Source organism: Paramormyrops kingsleyae, chromosome 5, assembly GCF_048594095.1.
Source record: "Paramormyrops kingsleyae isolate MSU_618 chromosome 5, PKINGS_0.4, whole genome shotgun sequence".
Lineage (NCBI taxonomy): Eukaryota > Metazoa > Chordata > Actinopteri > Osteoglossiformes > Mormyridae > Paramormyrops > Paramormyrops kingsleyae.
In genome coordinates, this window is record NC_132801.1 from 18,007,858 (window position 1) to 18,025,499 (window position 17,642).

The window sequence follows — 17,642 nt, forward strand, 5'->3', positions numbered from 1 at the left end:
GGGTGTGGAGAGACAATAAACATTCCGAAAATGAAACAGAGGAGAGCGGAAAAAAAAAATAAACTTACATGAGTCAGTGGCTTAGTGTGGACAGTGACAGTGGGCCGGTATTGGCGAAACTCAGTTTGGATCACACACACCTTCTTCTCCATCCTCAGGTCAAGGAGCAGCCCCTCATCCTGTCCTCATACGAGGTTTTGGTGCAAACGGGTCTGAAGCATGGTTACCTGACCCACCAGCAACGCTGTCAGGGCAGGAGGGGAGGGGACAGGGCGAGAAAAAACACAAACCAACTTCAACATTCCCCCTCTACTCCTCTGTTAAAGCACAACCACCCACTGTCAGCTGAACAACAGAGCAAAAAGCCACCCTCGACTGTGAACATTAACCCCCTCGGTGCTAAAAGAGCTCACTGCCTCATTCTTTAAGTGAGAAGTGCCTGGGAAATTCTTCACATTCATAATACCTTTGATCAAGCGAATTGAATATACTCTGAAAGTAGAAACACAATTCCAACAGTCTCTGGCTCACGTAGGGAAAAAAGTCCTACCTTACAACTGAACAACTCATTTGCATAAATGTATTTGAATAAATTTGAAATAATTATAGTGGAACTGGTGTACCAATCACTGGATAATATATACAGGACATTATCATTAATGTTGGCAGGAAGAACATCTGTTAAAATCCAATAAACAGCAGTTTGGTCAAACAAATTTTAAAAATATATCAACGAGAATGCACACATGAAAAGTTTCACTGTGATAATGTTGTTTTTGAGGAAAGCCATCTAACATTATATGCAACAATTGCATTACTTCCAATAGTTCTGAATAGCATGCTCCTAAACCAGATTTGCATGAAGCTCAGCTAGATGCAGTCATGATTTATGTTAATGCCTACGTCTCATACAATAGACCTATATTGCTTATTATGAAAACGTTTTCTTTTGTTTTCCAGTCAATTATAAATTCAATTTATAAGTAATAATAAAAATAGAATTCTTTACTCAAATCCTAATTGGACAAAGCACAGAAATAATGGCTAAATCAATAATCAGAAATAATGGCTAAATTACCGTATTCATTAGTAAATAACGTATGTCGCTGTCTTTGTTGTAGTTGTCACCTTTTGGAGGGCAGTTCTGAAGTTGCGGGGCGCGATATGCTGCCTGCATCCTCCCGCACTCTCGCCCCCGTGTAGTAGTGCCAGCGCTTTCCGCTCCGATACTAACCCCTGCTAATAAAACTGACAGAAACGCGACGTGGTTTTGTCGTTTGTCGTAAACTGGACGTATGGAGTACCGCAACACTTCTCGTTAAAATGGAGAAAAAATGCGACGCCGTATTTGACGGAAGAAAAGACGAGTTTTTCCAATAACCGAATTCCTCTGATTGTCACTTTATGAAATAAAAACAAAAATAACATCGATCGTGGCTAAACGAACACGATGAAGAATAAAATAATTTAGATTATTCTGCTTTGTGTAAAATTGAGGAATTTGAAATAAAAATATGTGCTTTAGGAAACGTACGTATGTGAGATGCCCTCTGTGTCAGGCAGCGGAAATAACAGAATAGGCCTGTTGTCTAAAATAGAACACGTTTGATGTGACGCTGGAATACTGCCTGCCAAATGCATTTGCGTAAGCATAAGAATTTAGTATCAATTTAGCATTAGGTTTTTTTCTTAATCTGACCCATTACATTTTCCTAGTAAAACTGTTTACTTACAAATAATTTCGCTTTTGACACAGATCGATTTCTTCCGCTCTATAATCCCTGTGATCTATGTTTTGACAGGATTTCTGTCAATCAAATTTCAAAAATGGCCGGAGGGAGGAATATGTCTTGTAAATGGGGGGGGGGGGACTTGTTTTAACAAGTTGTCAGAAAAGTGATTGAGGGTCTAGTACTTTTAACATCATATCTTAAGCCAAAAAAAAAACTAGTTTGTTTGCTTTTCAGTTGGATGACAGTGGAAAACAGATGTCATGTTAAAAATATCCATTGACTTTTCCATATTTGACAGAAGTACATATTATCATTGTAAAGATTAAGCTATCACTGTTTTCAAAAGTAGTCAAGTAAGATAAAACAAACACTGGGGAATTCTCTCTCTCAACCACTCAACCTGAAATTGAATTCCCTCGTGTTGGTTTTACCTGAACATGGATTTATTATGTATCAAGAGCCCTTGCATGAATTCAAACTGTATGTGGTTTAACAGTAAAATTACCTGGAGATGATTTTATCATTGATGATACAGAGTAATGAGACTGTCAGGCATTGTTGGAAAAACAAAATAACAGTAAGCAAAAGGGGCTAAACTTTAAACATTAATCGAATGTAACTTTTTCTGCAATCCCATCATTGGTGTGTCCCAGATCCGTGCCTTGCACTGCATGGGAGGAAACTCCAGCCCCCCGCAATCCTGTCCGGGATATGTGGATGGCTGAGAGGATAGCTGCTAAACCTGACAAAAGTACATCCTGAAAATAACAGAGAACTGATTCAGCAGCACCTCTATGACCATATCTCAAAATAATAATAATAATAAAAAATACAGGTTCTGAGCTTCATAAAACTGGAATGTACACCTGGACGTCCTTTTGTAAATAATGTATATCCAAACCCAAAGAGAGACACAGAATCTGTGTAAGTAGCACAGAAGCAGGACCTCTGAGAAATGGGAAAAAGTAATATGGTCGGCTGAGTTACCTTCCACCCTTTTTCCAATCCGCAGGTGGGGTTACATTTGGAGAATGCCACAGGATACCTTTGACCCAAGTGCCTGTCGCCAGCTGTTACACTGGGTGGGGAATCCGTAATGTATGGGTAGCCATCTAGTGGGAGTCACTAGGTCCAGTGATTGTTGTGTGCAGCCATATAACAGCTGAGGAATACGTGGGTAATTTACAGGCTCAGGTCATCCCACTGATGCAATGGTGCAGACACTGCTCCCTCATTATGGTCCCATAGTCCAAGATGATAATTCCCCATTCACACTTCTAAACAAATTGGTTGGTTTCCTGAACATCACAGTGAAGTTAAACTCCTACCATGGTCTCAACAATCACTAGATATAAATTAGAGTGCAAATTAGACTTCAACCTCCATCATCCCTTAAAGAACCATGAAACTGTTTTTTTTTAATATCCAACTATACACAGAATTCCAAGAAAGACCGAAGCTGTTCTGAATGCAAATGGTGGCCTTTTTATAATGTCCTTGATAATATTGTTATGTGTTTCCATTATTTTGTACAGGCCCTGTAGCCACACATATCCATGTCTATTGAGAGAACTGTGCTTATAAAACTGTACAATACATTTACTTCAGAATATGCCTGTCAGCAATAATATAAACTCAGAAGGTAGCGTAGGACCTAGACTTGACCAAGAGTTTTCTGGTTCCCAGCGGGACCTTGGACTTTCCAGTTTCAACCAGGGAGGCAACTTTAACCTTCTCAGTCAACAATACTAAATAAAATATCCAGCAGAACATTTATTTTTTTTAGAGTTTTTGCTAAGCAACAAAAGAATATTGATGTTAATAATAGAATAGCATTTCAGGCAGTAGGTTTTGATGATTCAAATGAATGCATTTATGACAAAGCGAAAGGCAACCGTGTATTATAAGGATACGTCAAAAGTAATTATCAATTAAAGGTTAATCTGTAGTTATTTCTGAGTTGCATGTATTAACAGTTACAGAACAGCAAATAAAAACAATGCTATTTCACAAATAACCTCGAAAAACATTCCTATCCTTAACATTTAAGTCATTGACTAATTAAACCCAGTTGACTGAACACATATCTGTAAATTAGTTAAACATGGTATTGTGCTGCCTTTAAGCAGCTTATCAATGCAAGATGAGCCTTTGGCTCTGGGCCACTTTTCCTATGAATAGTGCTTTTGTCTGAATACTATACAAATTTAACCACACACTCATCTTTCATTGTCCCGCAGTACACTGCCTTTGCAGTTTCCTATATTTCTTACTTAGGGACAATAAGTGTCAATAAGTTTCAGACACAATGCATAAGTATTCATAATTCAGCAGCCAGAAACATTGCTTACTTCCAGAGAGGCTTCTTAAAAAAAATGTAATGAGTATTTGAGTATGGAAAACAACGATAAAAGTGTTGCAGAAAGGTAACTGTGCTATTACTTCTGCTCTTCAAAAATGAAAGAACTAATGAACCAGTCAAGAAAAAAAATGCAAGATCATCCTGTTTCCTCGTATAATACCCCAATGAATCGCATTTCAGACCGACAAAGTCCCTTGATTTTCCAATGTACTTGTGCTGTATAATATTTTAAGAAAACACTGCTGTGCCTTTCCCCTATACATACCGTGGTAGATGAACAATATGACTAAATGAACGTAGTAATAGTGTTGAAAGAACATGAACATTTTACTTGTTGATATTGTGCATGTGAAAAACTGTAATCTACGAATGCAGTTCTGTAAACATATACTTTTGAAACAATAACCAGATTGTTAGCTAAATAAATATAATCATAAATTCACATTTCTGGGTCTTAATAAAAAACAGGTTCTATTTGGCATCTGTAAAATGCCTGTGAATTGTTGTGTGGGATGTCAAATTAATGAGTGTCATGTGTACAAGACACTAATTTAACTTTCAGCTCACGAGCAGGATCACACATGCATGCAGTTTTGAAAAACGTCAAAAGTCGGTCTGGCATATGATTCCATACCAACAACTGTACTCAGCCATTTATATTCACTTCAGCCTCCCAAGAGCTTCCTATAAGAAGTATGCTTATACATTTCTTAATGTACTTTACAACAGCATTCATTGTCAAGATGCAAGTCATGTAACATATATTTGAGACACAGTAATAACTTACGGAATTATGCTATTGCGTTCCATTTTATTACAATTGAAGTGGAAAAAGTGAGACAGTTTTGTTTACCAGGAAGCCCTTCACCAAACTGCCATTACAGAGGTGCATGTGCATCACGACCAAGACCTCACACCATCTCCTCAGCTTCTTCACCGCAGCCATCCAGCTCCTAAATAAGCTCATCTAGTACCTCAGAAATCCCACACCAGGGTAATATCCACTCACCTGGGGACAATTCCACTCCTCCGTTACCTGACATTTTACTCCCACGGTCAAATTGCATTATTGGTTTAATTTACACTATAACAGTGAACGACTGTTTCTTTTCCCTCTGTGCACTAATCCAGTTATCATTTGTATTGCATCAGTGGAACTTGCACGTTGCTCCCCACGTGCTGGTTTTCCATGCACTGCAGCCTATTTCCTGCACATGGTACCCTGATGTTACTTATTAAGACATCTTGCACAGTGTGCTCTGTTAATCTTGTGTGCTCTTGCTGTCTTCTGTTAATCTGCAATTTCTACTATATTTTCAGTTTAACACATATGTATCCTGTGAAGTGTTTCTCCATACGTAATGTAATTTCTGCTTTGGATGTTTTCTTTGGCTTTGGACCATAAACAATTCTGGTATGTTCATACATACTGACAATAAAGTAAGTTCTGAGTTAACTAAATAACTAGGTCATGCATTTATGAAATATGTAGCTAGTTTCCAAGATTCAGGATTTCATAGGACCTACCGTTCATGCATTTTAAAAAAATGCCATGAAGCAAAAATCAGGTGACTTAAATGATACTTGGACTGTTTGTTAGCCATTTGTGTAGCTATTTGTAATCAGGGATTCCAGTTTCTGAAATTTGTTCCTGAAACACTGACTACCTCTATAGTAAAAAAATTCTAATTTGGAACTGTCAACATAAAGATGAGCTTTACCAAAGAGATGAGCTGTTCTTAAAATACATAATATTCCCAGACAGCACAGTACTAGTCACGGCACAGCAGCACTGCAGTCTGGATGTTCTCTGTGTTGCACAGGTTTTGTAAAGACAGATCATTAGACAATACTAAAGCAAATAAGATAAAATTTGAATCTCTTTCTAACGGTAATGGGAAATTCTGCACTACCTCTTTTAAAAAATGCCTCCAATCAATAAGTCTAAATCAGAACAACGCAATTGGCATGGAGGCCCAATAAAATAGTGTTAATTTTCAGTGGCTTTGAGGATTCTGATACGGAATTACATGAAAAATGAATCCGTAATCCTAGCTATATGTGCCGTATATGTTAAGAAAAATGGCTATGATGACACCCACTGGAGGTTTGGCACATTGGAAAAAATAAAGGACAAAAAAAAGACATACATACAAAAGCATGTTTGCAGAAAAATAGTTTTAAATATTTTCTGTTTGTGATCTCACTTAATAAACAGTGATAAGACATAGATGTGCATATTTTATCTGCAATTCAACAAGATTTGAAAACATTTGCAGGGTGTGATGTGTAACTTGCTGTACATTACAGATCAAACTGTAAATTAGGAGACGCAGCTGGACGTCTCTGCAAAACTTTTTGAACTACTGCTCCAATCCAGAAATTAAAACTTATGACTCCAAAAAAATTAATATCACTGTCACAAATTCAGCATGGTCCCACTGGCATTATTAACCTCTGACAGTACCTATACTATACTCAATATATCATCAGCATTTTAAGTGCTGATTTATAAAAAAATAAAATAAAAAAAAACACATCACTATTAAAAATCTCTCAAATTTTTTGCAGTGAAATTATAATAACCTCAATTATATTATTTAACCCAAGGATGCACGAGTGGTATGACCCTACACTTTTCCATAAGTGGTTAATTTTTGACCCACTTAGAAAAATCAGTCTGTTTTATGCCATTTTTGTCATTTTGGTTATGAATAATGAATTGTAACATAGTCTGTATTACATTTTGGACCACAAAAGAATGATTTCATGTTTGAAATTTTATTATTTTTCACTTTATAACACATTTTGATAATTAAAAAATTAATATTATACAGAACAGCAATAGAAGAATGTCAACATTCATTATGTGTTTGTGTGTAAATGTCCAGTCAGGGACAGTTCCTCTCTTTTCTCTTGCAGGTAAGTCCCCGTGTTTGCTGAAGCTTTTGATGTGATAGTCCCTGTTTTGCCTTCTTGTCTCCTCACTGTATACAGTTGTGACAGACTACCTGTTTCTGGCTGCGATCATTGCACACAGGCACATTGCACTTCCCACACCTATTGCTGACTTTGTAATCTTTGTTACTTGGGCAGATCTGACGCCTCTTTCTCTTTGGTTGGCCCTGTCTGCTTCTTTCCTATGGCTGGGTTGTGGCTTTTGTCACCCCACACCTTCCTATTGCTTCAATGATCGGGGCTTGCAGTTGTGGGCAACCTTCCAGTCAACTCCTCATGTGTGGTGTGACAGGTTCCTTTGAATTTAATTCAACTAGAATTTAGTGATTAATTGTCATTGCTGACACACCTCAGCACACAACAACAAAATGCGTTCTCTGCATTCAACTCATATGTAACAATGTAACATACTGTAGCAGGCGGCAGCTAATTCAGCGCATGGGGAGCAGTGCTTGGGGGCGGTACCTTGCTCAGGGTACTTCAGTAGTGCCTTGCTGGTTGGGGATTCGAACCTGCAATCTTTCAATTACAAGAGTACTTCCCTAACGATTAAACCACCACTGCTGTTTGTGCAAGAGTCGTCATACATTGGTGAATTCAGGGTGCTGAGTCCTGAAAAAGGTATAGGAATTATTGGGTGGCGATGTCAAGGATGTTGTACCACAGCACCATGGGCCACCTCTCTATTTGTCGCTTGCAGGTGTAGGTGCCAACCATCTGGTCCATGGTGTCAACACCTCCTTTGGTCTTGTTGTAGAATGTGATGGTAAATGGACTGCATTTATATACTGTAGTGCTTTTCTACTCCTACAAGTACTCAAAGTGCTTTACAATTTATGCCTCACATTCACCCATCCACACACACATCCACACACAGTTGATCACTTGTTTTTTTCTTTCTGCTGTTTTCAGGTCATTTTTGACCCACTTGTGCATCCTAGAGTTAATATACCTTAATTAAGCAATATGTCTGCTTATTCTCCTCTGTAAACAACAATGTTCTTGTCAGTTTCATGGATCTTGATCTCATACAGCAAACCAGGTGGAAGGAGCTTCAACAAGCGGTCCCAGATGTACACAGCCAAATTTTCTGTTGTGCTAAACAGCAAAATACATATTAATATTAATTTACGGAACAACAGAAGTAGAGAGGAAAACTATTTTACTCCTTTTAACTGAAATTCGTTCACAAACCTGACCACATTTTCAAAGTATGGCACCTCCTTATCCAGGTTTTTGTGATCAAGTGGTATCATGACAGCTTCCTGAGGTGAGAAGGTGGGCCCAAAGAGGTTTTCCAACAGTCAGAAGAGCTTTTTCAGAACAAATATTGCATAACTAGCATCAACAGCATATAACAAACAAAAAAAAATAGCTCAAATATCGAAGTAAGTAATAAGTAAGTTTAATTTATAAAGCACATTTTGAAACAACCAAGGATGACCAAAGTGCCATACAAGAGGAGATAATTCAGTAGAGCAATAAAATTATACAACACAATAAAATACATTAGAAAAAAAGGACATATTGAAAACAAATTATTTATAGGTCACTGAAAAGAAATGGGTTTTCAGTCTGGTTTTAAAACTTTAATGGGCAGAGGTAATGAGTTCCATAACTTGGAAGCATATCATAAAAGAAGAAAATGAAAACAGCCAAATTTAAATCAATTTCATGAAAGTAAAACTTATAAAGCACTAGTTCCCAGTCTCATGCAATGGAGACAACACCTAATTTGTGAACCACTTACTCCTCTTTCTAGAGAAAAAAATAAGGTTGGGACTATCTGTGTGGTAAAAAAAAAAACAAAAAAAGTGCCATACCTCTATGTAGCGCTTGAGGTCTGTCAGATTCATAACCATACCAGTCACGTGATCAATCTAAACAGGCAGAAAAATACAGCTGACTATTTAAATGGAAACAATGTAGAAAAAATCTGCACACTACTGAACATATTTAAAAACACTATAAAGGAGTACAGACAGGAGGAGGTCACAAACCCCAACACCAGTGTATCAAATTCATGAAAATATAATAAACCATTTAATCTTGCTAGAACATTTCTCAATAATATGCCATGGTAGAGTAATAACATTACTGCAAAATATAATCATTTAGAGTAAGAATGAACGACTTACTTTTCCACGTACTGTCACTTCAACTGTAAAAGAAAAACATTATTTAAGCCATTTATTTTAATTAAAAGCATGTCTATGACTCCAGTCATTTAATAAATGAAATGGTAACTGTTCACTATAAACAAATGCAAAACAAGAATTAGAATTAGAATTTAGTGATCAGTGGTCATTGTTGACACACCACAGCACACAGTGCAGAAGTACCCTACCTGACCTTTATAGTTATGTCCATGACCGTGGGGGTTGTTGCACTTCCCAAAAATCTTTTTGTTCTCTTCATCACTCAGTGACTTACTGAGATGAAACAAAATAAGAAAAAGCAATAATATATTGTGTGGATGTTAACTTCTGAACAGGCAGCTTATGCGATACAATACTCCTTAAGATATTTTTGAAAATTCTACATAGTATATGCTGAAAATGAAGAAACAGTATGGAACATTTAAACAATACTTCTTTTTAAATATTTCTATATGAGTGAGCTTGATGCATTCTCCATAGCTGTTTTCATAATACTATAAGATATGCTTGATTTGTATGGTTGTAGACCGGAAGTAGCTCACTGGCACCTCCCTATTAACCACATTCAATCACATGTACTTTCTGTATAAAACATGCGTTTATAATAGTATGGCACATCATAATATAACTACTTACACAGTTTAAATATGATGCTTCGCATATATAGCTATGAAATGGAGCCACTGTCCCATCTAAAACAGACTATTAGTACGCACTTTTACATTCACAAATTTAGCAGCGTTCAAGGTATCAAAGCCCGTTTCCACCAGCGTCACTTTTTCTATATAGTGGGGTACCTGACGTGTACTGAGAAGTTCATATTTGCCCGGCGCAGAAAGGTGTATTATATTAAAATGGGCATGGAAACCTGGCTTCTCATTTACTGTGCACTATATAGTACGACATGCCTAGTTTCCATCTGATTTTTAAAGCATTAAATCAGTCTGGCCCAGGACAATGTCACCTTTTCTATATAGTGGGGTATCTGATGTGTACTGCGAAGTTTATAATTGCCTGGCCCAGAGAGGTTTAAGGTATTAAAATGGGCATGGAAACCTGGCCTCTCATTCACTGTGCACTATAGTATGACATGCCTTGTTTCCATCTGATTTTTAAAGCATTAAATCAGTCTGAGCCAGGACAATGTCACATTTTCTATATAGTGGGGTATCTGATGTGTACTGTGAAGTTCATATTTGCCTGGACCAGAGAGGTTTAGGCCTCCAAAATAATTGGAAACCTGGCAGCTGATTTAAACTAATATGTACAATATCTGATTTTTATGGTGTTAAATCAATCTGGGTCAACACAATTTCACTTTTCTATATAGTGAGATACCTGCTGTGAATTGAGAAGAATATGACGTTTTATTCAGGTGTCATATTTCAAGAGAGGTTTATCGTCAACACAACAATATGCACCGGTATAAGAGTTATGAAATGCCGTTTCACGCCGGCCCCACATGGTGCATTTATACTGAATATCAAAATAAATCAAGCAATAAATAAATACAATTATAAATTAAAAAGTTAACGCGTGGACCGCGTAGTTTTGGATGCATGTCCAGCTACAAAAAAGCTATATATGGCAAAAGAAAAATTACCAATATTTTTCATTATATGCTTAAGTTCCAACGGTTAAATTCACTTAGAAATTAATCTCACTGATAAACTGCGTAGCTTTCGCCACCGTGAACGAAAAAGCGGCGAATAAGTAGCCAACTTCAGCCTCGAATGAATGCCCAGGTACAAATGTAAGCAGAATGAATCTCGCAACGATACCTATAACATGCATTAAATGTATAATTATCACCTTTACATCTCTATCTAATGATTTCTATATGCTTGAAATATGTATGTAAGTGTATTTCTTCCGTATGAGAAGGCTGTCGATAGGGTAAGGGTTATGATATTAACACGTCGTTTCCTTACTTGTGAAGCCGATGGCAAGCACTAAAGCTCTCTACTCGGGTTATGTATCCAACGCGCTCTTTCACACCGATTTGCTGATGCCTGCTTTCCATTTTACAAAAACAACTAGGATAAAAACGTCTAAAAACTACGGCGATGCAGAGAGCTCGGCATTTAACGGAGTCACGTGGGCATCACATGGTCGCAGATACCTTGCCACGTGATTTCCCAATAGAACGAAAAACTTGTCAGACGGTTGTTGTGTGTTACTCGCGTCACTTATAAAAACAGTCTGGTTGAAGCGTTGACAAGAAGCTGAGCAGGTTTTTTCACTAAAACCTGATTAAAGTAAGTAGTAGTTTCATACATGTAGCAGGTTCTCAGAATTTATATCTGCTGAATCGATGTAGTGTAAACCGTTACAGGCGTTAACCTTTCGTGCTTCGGCGTCCAGAGTGCGGTCCAGGTACGTACTGTATGGAAGCTTAATCTGCAGCTCCAGTCCTTTGGAAATGCGTTTTGCACTGGTCTGTTAGTTGCCAGTTAACTAAGTTCTGGATAATTGCAATACAATGCTCGACATAAACAAAATCCCGGACAAAATTATTATTTTCTATGGACACTCACCACTTATATGACATGTAAATATAGAAATTATACTCGAACAGAATATACAACCATAGGAACAAGATCACAAAAAAGGTTAATATTAATATTATCTATAAATGACATAAGAATATTTTTACTGCAAGGATGGTTTTAAAGCCTTATACAAGAGAAGTTAATTAACAATAAAATGGTTTTGAAATTAACATTCTTTAAGTTGAGGTTAGTAAGAAGTTGTTATCCCAGACTAATTACATATATACCTCAGGGTGGCCAACTCTCACGCATCTAGTGTGATGCTCATGCTAAATCTTACGGTAAATCAATAGTATTCCATTTTAAACCTAAAATTAAGCGTATCAGATGCATTGGGGCAGTTTGCAAACCCCAATGCTATTCACAATGTACAAAAAAAAAATCTGTTACATACATGTGTGCATACTTGTCTGGAAAAAAAATCATGTCGGCAAGCTGACCAAAGTTGGCAACCCTGATTTCTATGGCAACAGATAAAAACAGATCAGAGTAATTCTATTTTATTACATTTTTGATGAATAATGCAATAATGTTTTGTTCTACTATATTTGCTATAGCTGCAGTTAAGGTTTTTGCCTGCAGACTGTGCAGACCCGGCCTATTGAAATGCTTCAAAGTGTTTTGAAACCGTTTTGAAAATGCGCATTTGCCATCCCTCCAGATCACCATAGTATTCGCAGCACCAGGTCTCTCCCTCTCGCCCACGCATGCCCGCCAGCACTGCCCGGACAGTGCCCTGCACTGCTCTTACAGCAGGGTACTTCCATTCAACGCACGACATTCGTCAGTTTCCTGCAGTTTAAAAATAAGTGCTTTAAATGCATCACCTGTTACATTCTTGTGGCTGTGAGAAAAGAACAATAAAATGTATTTAAGTAAAAGAATCCAAGCATCAGTTGGATTAGGGTGACCACCTAATCCATGTCAGGGGGAGTCACTATGAGCTACTTCAGGTTTTACAAACTAAGTTTCAAATGAAGGGCTCCTGTGCTAGGCTAATTAGTTCAATTCTTCTTGTGCATTTTTAAGTTTGTTTCCTTTATTGAAAGACTCATCCAACTGTTTCACATTAAAGTTAGTGATGCATGCGCGATTACAGGAGACTGACCAATCGACACACAGCAAAAACTCGGTGCAAAAGTGACATCCAGGTCTTTTTAATTGAAATGGTAGCGTACAAGTCCTAGCTTATAGAGTCCCCTGGACATGGATTAGGTGGTCGCCCTAGGGTGGATACCTAAGACACTGTTCGTCTTTTCATTGCAATGTGCTTATCATAATCCTTACCTGGATAAGCCTGCTTTCAGTAAATGAAAGCTGACCTTCCATAAAATAGAAAACCCAGTGTATTAACGTGAACTTATTTTTTTTTCATAATTATTGTTTAATTGCAACTTGCATCCCATTGTGTACAATGCTACCATCACATTTAGCAAATTGTGTAGTTGTGTAGTAATACACCTAGTGGCCAGTTTATAAAGTACATGCAACTTATTTCTCCTATTTAACTTTAATTGTAATGACACGTTTTGCATGTTGAGCTCCAGTTTATAACCATACCTGTCAAGTTTTGGATTTGAAAATAAGGGAAATTTTCCGGCACCCACCGCGAGCCATCCCACCCCCCCAACCAAGCTCCAGTATCCCTTACATTTTAAGACAGGTGTACAAGAAATCTAAAATAACCACTTGTCATTTACATTTTATTTTCATTACACATTATCTTTTAATTTCTCATGTTCACTCATGTGGCTCTCTGGCATTCACTAATGACTTATTATACAGATTTGTTGCAGACTTTGTATCCTTGTTGAAGTCGTCACAGAAGGTGAAAGTAACGTTGTTTTTGGCACACAGCATTGCCATTTTAACCTCCGCATTTATGACCTGGTTAATGTTGTAAATGACCTTCAGACTACAGCAGGTGGCAGTTCTCGCGAGGCTACTGGCAGTTCAGTTTGGAGAGGCAGAGGAATTTTTTTTTAAATGATATTATAATACGGGAGATTTACGGGAAAATACTAATACGGGAGGACGGTGGGAAAGAGGGGTAAAATACGGTAGTTTTCCAGCCAAAACGGGAGACTTGACAGCTATGTTTATAAGTGGTTTTTGAAATATTAAGTAATCCCTAGTGTCCTAACATAAAATGTGTCATCATGAGGTTGGTTGGCTTGGAAATCCTTCATTAGTTTGCTTTAACTTGCAGTCACTTTTTGTAAAACAAAGTCTTATTATGTCACCATATACTAAAGCTTTCTAGTCTCATGCATCATAATCCAATTTCATTAAAGACGTGTGATTCAAACTAGAAATTTTACTCATGTTATAATGTTTTATTAGCTCTTTGTTAATGTGATCTCACACATAACATGTAAACCATTGTGATTGTGATACAATGTACATATGTAATTAAAGTTTTCACCCTTTTCTGGTTTTCTGGCGACCAGCCAGTTGTTTGCTACTTCCTCTGTCTGCATCAAACCTTAATGTGCTGCCACCCGCAGCAAAATATGGCTGTGCCAACAAGTTATGGGCCTAGGAAGGATATAGGAAACCAGTGGCATAGGTTGTTCTTCTAAAGAGATGATAAAAACTATGAGCTTCGGGAGTCAAAGTTTCTACACCGTCTGCACCTGCTGGGGCTGAAAGGTACTATACTGTACCGATTGAGTCCAACACAGATGATGATGGAGACCGCTGTTGGAAGATACTAGGAGAAATGAATGATACACAGAGCTAATTCAGTTTTTAGATGACAAGAGCCTGACCCTAGTCATGAAAGAAGCAATGGATAATGGAAGAAAGTCTCTCCAAACCCTAAGGGAATATTATGCAGGTAAAGGAAAAGCCTGAGTGATTAGGCTGTACACAGGGTTAATGTCCTTGCAGAAGGCTGCAAATGAGAGTGTCACGGACTGTATAATTCAGGCAGAGATGGCAATTACAGGTCTGGGGAATGCTGAAGAGACATTAAGCGATGGGCTCCTAATTGTGGTGCTTCTGAGAGGTTTGTCGGAGTCGTTTAAGCCACTTGTTAGCCACATCACCCAAGGAGATGAAACGTTAAAGTTTACTGAGTTCAAAACCAAGTTAGGAAGTTTCGAAGATACCGAGAAGTAGTGTGGTGGCTTAGAGGGCAACGTGATGAAAGCGAATACCTTGATGCCAAGCCAAGGGGGGAATGAGGGGAACACAGGCCGGACACCACATGTTACAGCTGTGGTGGGAATTGGCACAAGAATAAGCACATGTCTGAATGAGTGTGAGAGAAAACACGCACTGATGTGCGGAAGTCCAACATCTTGCAGGCGCGGAATGAGAGATGTGAAACAAGCAACTGAGGAAGATAGCAGAGAACACACATATGTCTTCAACGTAACTGTCAGTTAAAGGGTGTGAAACAAAAAGGGCTGATGGTCGATACAGGTCAAGACATCGCACATCATCAAAGACATCTGAAAATTCAAGAGATTAGATTACAAGTTTTAGCCTGAAAAACAGCCAATGGTACAAAAGAGTGGTGTAGCTATGAAGAGAGGTGACGGCAATGTGATCCTGGTGAACAGTGACAGGAAATGAGTGAAAGCAATGCTGAAGAAGATACTATACATTCTGTTTTAACCACAGGACATCTCTGTGAAAGCGGCGATAGACAACGCAATCCATATTCAAATAACAATGGTGACAGAATAAAATGGAAAGGTTATACACGCAGTCCCCAGGTTAAGAACATCCGACTTATGGACAACTTGTACATATGAACGAACTGCCATAAATACATTAAAAATTCAGGTTAAATACAATGGTTTTAATAACGAACGCACACACTGCTTTGTGATACTTGTGATAACATTGGGCAGCTTCAGAGGTTTGTTGGCTCGAGGTACAGTACAGTACTATATGTAGTTACTATTGTTATTACTGTACAATTATTATTATGCACTGCATTGTTATTATTATTATTCTGTCTTACCTACAAATTTGACTTACAGACAGACTTGGGGAACAGATGTCCTTCATAACCTAGCTGGCTGGAGACTGGGAATTAATGTGCATTGAGCATTTTTTTTATTATTTTATAAGCTGAATTACTCAAAACTGTAAGTGTTTATTGTCCAAAGAAGACAAAAAAAAAAAAACATTTTAGGAGGATGTAGGCCTCTCCTGGAGCCGACACCGTATCGTGGTGGAGGGGTTTGCGTGTTCCAATGATCCCAGGAGCTACTGTAAGTTGCCTGGGGCTTTATGCCCCTGGTAGGGTCACCCAAGGCAAACAGGTCCTGGGTGAGGAACCAGACAAAGTGCGGCTCGTCAGGCCCTTATGATGAATACAAACATGGATTCACGATTTCCCTTGCCCGGACGCGGGTCACCGGGGCCCCCCCCTGGAGCCAGGCCTGGGGGTGGGGCTCGATGGCGAGCGCCTGGTGGTCAGGCCTGCACCCATGGGGCCTGGTCGGGCACAGCCCGAAGAAGGCACGTGGGTCCCCCCTCCAGGCTCACCACCTGTAGGAGGGGCCATAGGGGTCGGGTGCTGTGTGAGTTGGGCAATGGCCGAAGGCGGGGATCTTGGCGGTCCGATCCTCGGCTGCAGAAGCTAGCTCTAGGGACATGGAATGTTACCTCTCTGATGGGGAAGGAGACTGAGCTGGTGCGCGAGGCTGTGAGGTTCCGACTAGATGTAGTCGGGCTCGCCTCGACGCACGGCTTGGGCTCTGGAACCAGTCTCCTCGAAGGGGGTTGGACCCTCTTCCACTCTGGAGTTGCTCATGGGGAGAGGCGCCGAGCTGGGGTGGGCATACTTATTGCCCCCTGGCTGGGTGCCTGTGTGTTGGGGTTTACCGCGGTGGACGAGAGGGTGGCCTCCCTTCGCTTTCGAGTGGGGGGACAGGTTCTGACTGTTGTTTGTGCTTATGCGCCAAATGGCAGTTCAGAATACTCACCCTTTTTGGAGTCCTTGGAAGGGGTGTTGGAGAGCACTCCTTAGAGATAGGGTGAGGAGCTCGGTCATTCGGGAGGGACTCAGAGTAGAGCCGCTGCTCCTCCGCATTGAGAGGAGTCAGATGAGGTGACTCGGGCATCTGCTTAGGATGCCTCCTGGTCGCCTCCCTGGTGAGGTGTTCCGGACATGTCCCACTGGGAGGAGGCCCCGGGGAAGACCAAAGACACGCTGGAGGGACTATGTCTCTCGGCTGGCCTGGGAACGCCTCGGGATTCCCCCAGAGGAGCTGGAGGAAGTGGCCGGGGAGAGGGAAGTCTGGGTTTCCCTGCTGAGACTGCTGCCCCCGCGACCCGACCTCGGATAAGCGGAAGTAAATGGATGGATGGATGGATGGATGGAGGAGGATGGAGGAGCGAACGACTTCACACCAAACCTCTGGTTTAAACATTTCAGGTTGTCCAGTTCTACATTTGAAATACCGGCACATTCAGTAGCACCTTTTATTGGGCCAGTAATAGGCAGCCGCCAATCACCAGTTCTGACCCCAAAGCATATCGCAACTGGACGCCTGCGCCGATTATAGAGTAGTGGGAGAAACATTCGGTGTCAGCAAGACAACAGGACAACAGTCCACCGCTGTATTTGTGCAGTTTGCATGTCTGTGTTTGATGTAGGAAAAACACGTGATAAAAGTCCTGTCACCTGTCAGAGCTTTTGCGTGAGTGCCGTTCTTTCTTGTAACAAATGTTTCCACCGTAGTTTTTCGCTAAATGTCAAGTGTCAATAAAGACATTATCTGCTATAACTAAATTAGCATTAAACAATGTTTCCATTGCCCACTTTTTAGCGTTAAAGTGGTCTTGCACATAAAATCTCTTGGATGGAATCCTGCCTGTTATTAAGAAAAGATTTGCACATATCCTCCTGAGACCC

At 39.5% G+C, this 17,642-nt stretch overlaps 2 protein-coding genes across 13 annotated transcripts in view; both read right to left on the reverse strand.

The window, feature by feature from the left end:
* The window catches only part of LOC111856915 (putative uncharacterized protein MYH16), a 58,593-nt gene extending 53,358 nt beyond the window's left edge, over window positions 1–5,235 (reverse strand). For 2 of the 12 annotated variants that reach the window (XM_072712294.1, XM_072712289.1), the window contains exons 1-2: window positions 1,734–1,816; window positions 141–244 (exon numbers count right to left, since the gene is read on the reverse strand). Coding sequence is in view for 10 of the 12 variants with exons in the window: in XM_072712289.1 (XP_072568390.1) it covers window positions 141–152 (12 nt within the window). In the remaining 2 variants the exon portion in view is untranslated. Of the gene's footprint in view, window positions 1–68; window positions 1,008–1,078; window positions 1,594–1,733; window positions 1,817–5,104 lie in introns of those variants that run through there. The other 10 variants (XM_072712284.1, XM_072712293.1, XM_072712290.1 and 7 more) reach the window with 8 other exon arrangements.
* Window positions 5,236–6,860: 1,625 nt separating this feature from the next.
* Window positions 6,861–11,338, reverse strand: pts (6-pyruvoyltetrahydropterin synthase). Its single transcript, XM_023837235.2, has 6 exons — window positions 11,144–11,338; window positions 9,406–9,485; window positions 9,192–9,214; window positions 8,877–8,933; window positions 8,248–8,318; window positions 6,861–8,151 (listed from the first exon to the last, which is right to left on the reverse strand). Exons 1-6 carry the CDS (start codon window positions 11,233–11,235, stop codon window positions 8,028–8,030), a joined length of 447 nt encoding a protein of 148 aa, XP_023693003.1. The 5' UTR covers window positions 11,236–11,338; the 3' UTR covers window positions 6,861–8,027.
* Between the last annotated feature and the right edge of the window lie 6,304 nt (window positions 11,339–17,642).

Coding starts and splice junctions, on each gene's coding strand:
- pts (XM_023837235.2), bottom strand. CDS start 11,235: ATGGAAAGCAGGCATCAGCAAATCGGTGTGAAAGAGCGCGTTGGATAC. Junction 9,486..11,143: donor GCTTGCCATCGGCTTCACAA/GTAAGGAAACGA, acceptor GTTTCATCTCAG/TAAGTCACTGAGTGATGAAG. Junction 8,152..8,247: donor TACTTTGAAAATGTGGTCAG/GTTTGTGAACGA, acceptor TTTGCTGTTTAG/CACAACAGAAAATTTGGCTG.